The sequence below is a fragment of the Myotis brandtii genome, unplaced genomic scaffold (genome assembly GCF_000412655.1).
Source record: "Myotis brandtii unplaced genomic scaffold, ASM41265v1 scaffold422, whole genome shotgun sequence".
Lineage (NCBI taxonomy): Eukaryota > Metazoa > Chordata > Mammalia > Chiroptera > Vespertilionidae > Myotis > Myotis brandtii.
In genome coordinates this window covers 235,459-243,644 of record NW_005366171.1, presented here as the reverse complement: position 1 = coordinate 243,644, position 8,186 = coordinate 235,459, and the positions used below count along the sequence as shown (strand labels likewise).

General features: G+C 35.4%; 1 protein-coding gene across 1 annotated transcript in view; it reads left to right on the top strand.

The window, feature by feature from the left end:
* The window catches only part of ZNF214 (zinc finger protein 214), a 7,546-nt gene extending 1,826 nt beyond the window's left edge, over nucleotides 1-5,720 (top strand). Inside the window, 7 exon segments of the mRNA XM_014545896.1 lie at nucleotides 236-283; nucleotides 882-974; nucleotides 3,985-4,394; nucleotides 4,397-5,237; nucleotides 5,240-5,340; nucleotides 5,342-5,432; nucleotides 5,435-5,720. Of these exon segments, the coding sequence (XP_014401382.1) occupies nucleotides 236-283; nucleotides 882-974; nucleotides 3,985-4,394; nucleotides 4,397-5,237; nucleotides 5,240-5,340; nucleotides 5,342-5,432; nucleotides 5,435-5,592 (1,742 nt within the window). The 3' untranslated portion in view covers nucleotides 5,593-5,720.
* The last annotated feature ends 2,466 nt before the right edge of the window (nucleotides 5,721-8,186 follow it).

Genomic DNA, 8,186 nt, shown 5'->3' with positions numbered 1-8,186 from the left:
GACACCGCGCCCGCCTTCGCTGCGGGAGCAGAGGCCGCGCAGGTCGTGGCCCCGAGACGGGCAGATCCTGCTCCTCTAGAACCATTCGTACCTCCGAATCCAGACACTCCGGCAGCCCGTGGTGCGTTGGGGAGCCCAAACCTGTCCGGCTCTTGGGACACCCATGAGACGTTTTTCTCACCAAAGAAAGAGGGCTCTTAACTGTTGATCTTTTTCCTCTGGGACCTCTGATCAGATCAGCAAGGCAGGACTCCTGGCGAAGGCTCATGCCTCCATTTTTCAGGTGAGGAAAGTGAGCCCCAGGTGGTCTACAAGTTTGGTCCTTTCCGAAGTTCCACAAAGTTGTGGGTGACAAGAGCTGAGACTGTGATCAGGATCTGGGGTCCTTTTCTAAGACTCTGGGTGCTCTGCTAGTAAAGTTGGTATTTCTGATGTAACAAGTAGGGCAGAGCAATGGAATTATATATTTAACTGATGAACAAAATAAGAAAAATAAAGAATATCAGCTATTTAACTACCCTGTTATTTTATCTATTATTTTTTATTGTTCTTGTTAATAATAAACTAAGAAAGCCTTGAAGCTCAAGAGGTTAAATTACATGGAGAGCATATGCCTCCCTGGAGGGACTAAGCAATGAGATAAAATTCTGTGTTTTCATGTTCAAACTAGAATTGTACCTTTGAAGTTTTTAGAGGGTCAGAAACAAGGTCTTGGGTGCTAGCCCTGGTAACTCTCCTGGTCCTTGAAAAGGAACAGAAACATTCCTGGGTTCTTTCTGACCTCTATGTAGGAGATTTGGGGATAATACCCCATTAGTATGTGGGATTGTAGTGGGTTTGGGAATTTCATGCCTAGTCTTTTCATTTCTCCCTCTCCTCAGCTCAGCCTTCTGAACACTCCATCCACCCTTACCCAAAACAGGAGCAGAAAGTAGGAAGGAATGTTCACTCTTTTCCTCATTGTCTGACCCCAGGTGAGTAGGATTGTCTTTTCTCCTTTATAAAATGCCCCTGAACAGTGAGAGTAGTGGTCATGGGAATGGATGGATAGACAAAATAGAATGCTCTGTGTTCCTTCCTTGCCTGGGAAACCTCCTATGCAGCAAGCCCCTGCCTCCTTCCCAGTGTCTTTTCCCAACATTTACTTAGTCATTAAAGTCTACTGTATAATTCATATTGTTCCCATGCTCTGAGATAGTGTCTTTCCTTAACATTGGGGAAATAAGCCATATGAAGTTAGTATTTCTAAAGTTGTTGCACATTAAACGGTGCTAGAATGAGTGGCACTTAAGTCAAGACCAGCAACTCAGACTTGAATAATCATTATGTATAGGAAGATATCATTCCAAACAGGAAGATCATCATCTAATCTCAGGTAGAATTTGAAGGGACAAATATGGAAAATGGGCAGTAGAGGGTAAGTATGAATGGATAAGGTGAGGCCATTTTGTTCACAAGCTATTAATATTTAATTGGTTACTTATTCTTGTACACCACTCAGAAAGTCCCCTGCATATCAGCTAGAGGCAGCCATTATTGACTTATAGTCCTTTATCTAATACTTAATATACATTATACTCACTAATCTGTACAAACACTTATATGTATGTATATGTATACATACATATATTTACAAAATATACACACATTGGTTTATCTAAGATATAGGTATATAGAGGAATTAATATATATATAAGTTTTTGAAATTGAAAATATTTGCATAAAGTGAAATCTTATTTCTTTTTATTTATATAGATTTGCTTTGAAATCTCTTCTTCATCCCCAGATCTAATATATAATCACTTTCATTTTTTTAAATTTTTTTATAGTTTCAAGTATTATAAAACTTTAACTCTCAAACTTAGCATTCTTTTTTCTTCCCATGTATTTTTCTCATAGCATTTCCTTTCTCCATTGATTGTGGTGCTATCTTTTCATATCCAAATTACTAAATTCTTTACACACACACATAACACAGATCACTTTTAGGACTGTCCTATTACATGGACCTATTTCTCAATTCTTATACTTGTTTCAGAATGTATTTAATCGTACTCCTGTATATTAGTGCATTAAATGGGGACAGACAGACCTTGGGTTACATCGGACTCGACGTACATCATTTTGTGGTTACGTCACCATCTCCCATTTATTTATAAAAAAAAAAAAGTTCCGTCATTTTGACGTATGTACATATGTGCTTTATGTTTTTTATTATTTATTTACCACAAGTAAAGGTCAGGAATTGTTATCTTTCTTTTAAATTTTTTTTACTGTTTCACTTCATTACTGCTGTGTGTGTGCTCCATGTGAGTGACGTAGGTGCTTATGTAGGTGGGTTCCAACTTACGGCGAAAATTGCTTTACATTGCAATGTAGGATCAGATCTCCGACGTAACCTGAGGACCTACTGTAATGAGTAATTTAGCTTTTGTTTTTCACTCAGTGACGATAAGGAAAAGGAAAGAAGATAGCTTACACATTGGGAATATTCCACAGAATAACATTCTCATAATTTTTATTTTGAAAAAAGGAAGTAAAAGTTAATAACTTTTAGATATTGAATATATTAACCTTTCAGTATTTTTTATTAATATACCATATTAGTCAAAATACAGGTGCTAGACTCATTACCTAAACTTGTTTCATGCCCCTACATAACTTGGTTTATGCAAACTAGATTCGGTTACTTAAACAGATTATCATCTTAAATGGAAAAACAGAACCTATTATATAGAGTTGTTAAGAACGTTAAATGAGCTCATACATGTAAAGACTTAGTACAGTGCTTGACAAATAGAACCAACAGTTGCTATGTTATTATTTAAAATATAATGCATATCTTATATAACTTTCTGGTCACTAAAACATCATAATTGAGGCAGCTTAATTTTTAATTAAGCTAATTAAGAACTTAGCTTAATTTTTTTTGCCAAATGACTAGTCAGTTTGTTTTGTGGTTACATCAATAGAGCATCATTAATTAAATAAGCCATCAAATTTGATATTACCTATATCATGTTTATAATTCATTGCTATATTAATAGGTATTTGTAATTGTTCTTATCTATTGGACTGCACTTAAAGCACAGATCTTCACATACTACAATTAATTTTGTGTGGTCCTAAATTTGTTCTCATTTCATACTATTTGTATAAGTTAGCTTTTGCCTGTATAACAAACTACCCCAAACTTACTGACTTAAAAAGAGTATTTTTTATTATTCTAATTGATTAGATGAACCTCCCATCATGGAGTGACTTGGTTAAGGATGGATGGTGTAAGTTTAGGTTAGATAGCCTGATTCACATATCTGGCAGTAGGTCAGCATCAGTGGGGATAATGGGAATGGGTGGAATATATCTCTCTCTTCAAGCAGGCTAGCCCAGGCTCCTTTACACGGTGGTAGTCACAGAATTTTCAAAACCAGCAAGAGAGAGGTAAGAGGCAATGCACAAGCACTTTTCAAGTCTCTGCTTATATCACTTTTGTTATTGTCCTAGTGACCAAAGAGCCAAGCCTAAAGTCAGTGTGGAAAGGGAACACAAAGCTGTAGATAAAGTAGAGAGTTAATGCAGCCATTTTTTTAAACATAATCTGTGATTCTATTCGAGAACAGAAAAGTAGAAACAGTATTTTTTTCTTAAAATAATGCCCCAAATAGAGTAATCTAATTAAATCTCATCTTGAAGACTATTTCTATGAAGCAGTCAGCCTTACTCTTTTATTTCTAAGAGTACCTGATTAGTAGTAGATGCTCAAGATAGATTTGTGGAATGAGTGAGTGAGTGAATGAATGTATATGTGAATGAACAAACAAATTAATTTCAAACCCAAATATGGAGCAGCCTAAGCCATAATCCTTCTTTCCCACTCCCACCCACACATATATTCCTATAATTCTGAAGGTCATTGACTGAGATACTTACAAATTTTAAACACAGCCTTCATCTCACCACTGGATTATCTGTTTATTCTTCTAGGAAACTGGAAAGAGAGCTACAAACCCCAAAAAGAAAGATTCAGATTCTTAGAGCATGAAAATCTTTCCCGCCAGCAAGGTTGAAGGAATGCTAGCCCTCAGACATACGAGCACCGAAACTATGTGGAAACCATTCAAGGGATAGATTCCAAAGACCTAAAGCAGCAAGATCTTTCCCACCATCAAGAATGGTTAATAGTCTCTACACAAGTACCAGGTTATGGGAACTATGAACTGACTTTTGAAGGCAAAAGTCCCAGAAACTTAAAATATACAAAGTTTATACCTTGGCAATCCTTAGAAACAAAACAAACTCAAGACAGTGGTAGGGAAATCTATCTGAGAGATTCACATGGTTTTCAAGGAAGCAGATATCACATTAGCAAATGCAGGAAAAATCTCTCCATTGAAACAAAACCCAGAAGCTCATAGTTCAGCATTCTTATGTCCCAATGGAGGAAATTCTTCCAAAGTACATTGAGGAGTTATGCCTAAATGACCTACTGAAAGATACTATGGAAGAGAAATACTGTGGATGTAATAAATGTAAGGAAACTTATTATTGGAACTCACAGTATATTCTCCACAAGAGAAATCAACTTGGAGAAAAGTTTTATCAGTGCTCCCTCAACACAGCATGTTTCTTTGAAGGATCAGACCTATACAGACATCCAAGAATCCACATAGGTAAGAAGTTGTACAGATGTGATGAAGTTGACAGTAACTTTAGTCAGAGCATAGGTGTTCACTTTTGTCAGAGAGTCCACACAGAAGAGAAACTCTATAAACTTGACTGTGGTAAGGACCTCAGTAGAAATTAATTACTTCACATTCACCAGAGACTTCACATAGGAGAGAAGCCTTTTAAGTGTGGTCAGTGTGGCAAGAGTTTTAGTCGGAGTTCAGTACTTCATGTGCATCAGAGAGTCCACACAGGAGAGAAACCATATGAATGTGATGAATGTGGTAAGGCCTTCAGCCAGAGCTCTAATCTTCCAATTCATCAGTTAGTTCACACAAGAGAGAAGTCCTATAAATGTGATGACTGTGGTAAGGGCTTTATCCAGCGCTCAAATCTTCAAATTCATCAGAGAGTGCATACAGGAGAGAAGTCTTATAAATGTGACAACTGTGGGAAGGACTTTAGTCACAGCTCAGATCTTCGCATTCATCAGAGGGTCCATATAGGGGAGAAACCCTGTACTTGTCATGAATATAGGAAGAGCTTCAGCAAGAGTGCAAAGCTTCACACTCATCAAGAGTACATACTGGAGAGAAACCCTATAAATGTGAACAATGTGTAAAGGGATTTAGTCAGTGTTCACATCTCATTCATCAGAGAGAGTCCATACAGGAGAAAAACCTATAAATGTGATGCTTGTGGAAAGAGCTTTAGTCACAGATCTAATCTTCACATGCATCAGAGAGTCCACACAGGAGAGAAGCCTTATAATGTGCTAAGTGTGGTAAGGGTTTCAGTCATAGCTCAGCTCTTTGAATTCATCAAAAAGTCCACACAAGAGAGAAACCCCATAAATGCCATGAGTATTATAGAGGATTCGATCAGAATTCACATCTTCACAATAATCACAGTAAAGAAAACGTATAATTCTGTTCATTTAACAGCTTTACTCAAAGCTCAACCTTAAGCCAAATACATGCTACTAGGAAAGCAAATTCTATAAATAACCCAAGCAATCCCAAGCAACATTTAGTTTCGCCTAACACTCATTAAGAATAATTTGCTTCAAGAGGAGATTCTTAGGAGGATTTCTATATATTTAAAATTAAAGTGTATTTTCTTTTTCCACTATAAATACACATAATTATGATATATATAAAAGCTTTAAAGCAGTGGTTCTCAACCTTCTGGCCCTTTAAATACAGTTCCTCATATTGTGACCCAACCATAAAATTATTTTCATTGCTACTTCATAACTGTAATGTTGCTACTGTTATGAATCGTAATGTAAATATCTGATATGCAGGATGGTCTTAGGTGACCCCTGTGAAAGGGTCGTTTGACAGCCAAAGGGGTCGCAACTCACAGGTTGAGAACCGCTGCTTTAAAGTGAAAACTTTAATCTTGTTTCAAGCTAGTCACTTTTTTCTGTGCATTTTCATGTGCATGAAATCATACTGTATGTTCAACTTTGTTTTCACTGACTTCAAAACATTTACTTATATTTTGGTTTGAATTGAAATTGGCTAGCTAGCTATGAAATAGCATCTTGACTCTCCTGTAAAGTCCCTAGAAACCACACACACACACACACACACACACACACGGATGAAAACACACAAAACATTAAACTCAAACTAGTAGACAGCCAGTTGCTCAAATGTGGAAGAATTAATACAGGGTAAGTAAAATTCAATTGCTTATGACAACAGATAAGAAAAACACTATAACCCTTTATCTAGATGGGATATCTTAGATATCTTATATCTGTCAACTAGAACATTCATGAATCATCCTTTCATTGCAGGGGTGCCACACTTTGAACTTACCACAATGCATTCTCATCCTTTCCCCTCCCCAGTTGTCCACAATTATTAACAAGTTCAGACACCAAAAAATAAGAAATACGAGATTTCTCTAAGAAAGGTGTAAACGATATGGACAGAAGGTGATAGAAATGAATGTTAGAAACTGAAGATAACTCCCTTTAGTTCAGAGTTAGAGATCTACGCAGTAGAATTTGATTTAATCTCAGTAGAATAGAGTGGTAATAGAAAAATAACTGCTAGAAACAAATTGGAACTCAGAACTATGTGCAAATAACGAACTCAAGCTACTTATGTAAGTAGAGAGAATTTGGCCATTATAAAAATGGAGTAGACTCACTAGGAATATACAAGTTCTAATTATTAACATATAAATATGTTTGGATATCACATCCCAAGAAAAATAAGTAGACATGTTTAGGGAAATGATAGGGAATTGCAGTACCAAAGAAAGGAATATAATTGTAAAGACTTAGAATCTCACTGCCCTAAGAATGAGCTATTTTGATCTAAAGAAATTTAAAAAAAAAATTGGTGACATGACCAAAAACCTGAAATCAATAAAACTAGAGTAAAATCCATAAGTATAGAAAAACCTCTAAGATAAAAAGAAAAATATATAAAATTGAAGGACTACAGGGAAATTTAAAATACTATACCAAAGTAAAAGGCAATAAGGAGCAGAATTGACACTGCAAAATATCAAATACTGTAATGAATAAACTTGAGATCTTAAATGTATAAATAAATGATAATGAAATGGGAACAATGAGAGAAAAGATAATCACAGAGAATGAGATTCTAATGTAAGAAAGGTGTTTCTAAGGAAGATAAAAGAACATTTGGAATAGAATCAATGATCAAAGAAATTGTTTCTGAGCAAAAAGTATATAATCACTAGATTTTTAGGAGTATAATAAAAACCATGCTTAGAAATGGCTTAGGAAAAAGCAATGCAGAAAGAAAAATGCTGGTTATCTACAAAATCAAAAAGGAAGGATAGATAAAGACTCAGCAATAGCAAATGTCAAAAGACAATGGAACACTACCTTTGGAACTGTGAGATTAAAAATATCTGTTATCACTACAAGTTTTAAAAAAATCAACTACATTTTTTGTATGTACAGATTGCAAATTAGACAAACAGAAAACATACATGTGCCTTTTTTAACGAGCTCATGAATGTGAATGGTATAAAAGGACTTGTGATGAGCACTAAAATTAGTTAAAAATGCCATAAGTCTGAATAATTGTTAATTCGTTTACAAAACTTCAAAAATTTTAAATAATTATGCAAGAAAATTAATATACAAATGCTAACTATAAAAGCAGATTGCATATAAAATTTGGGTGGGATAAGAGAATTGTCAGATAAAATACTGTTGTTTAAATTTCAGGTATGCATGAATAATTTTTCAGTATAAGTATGTTCCAAATATTGGGTGGGAGTTATACTAAGAAATTATTTGTTTATATGAAATTCAAATTTACTTAGGTGTCCTGTGTTTCTATTTGCTAAATCCAGCACCAATGGGGAAAGGGCTGCAAAAGAAAGTGCTTTACATTTCTGATTTTTTTTTTTCAAACCTCACCCAAGGAGTGATGGGGGGAAAAAATCAATTTTTTTCCATTGATTTTTTTTTTTTTTAGAGGGAGTGGAAGTGAGTGGGGAGGGGGAAAGAGAAAGAAACATTG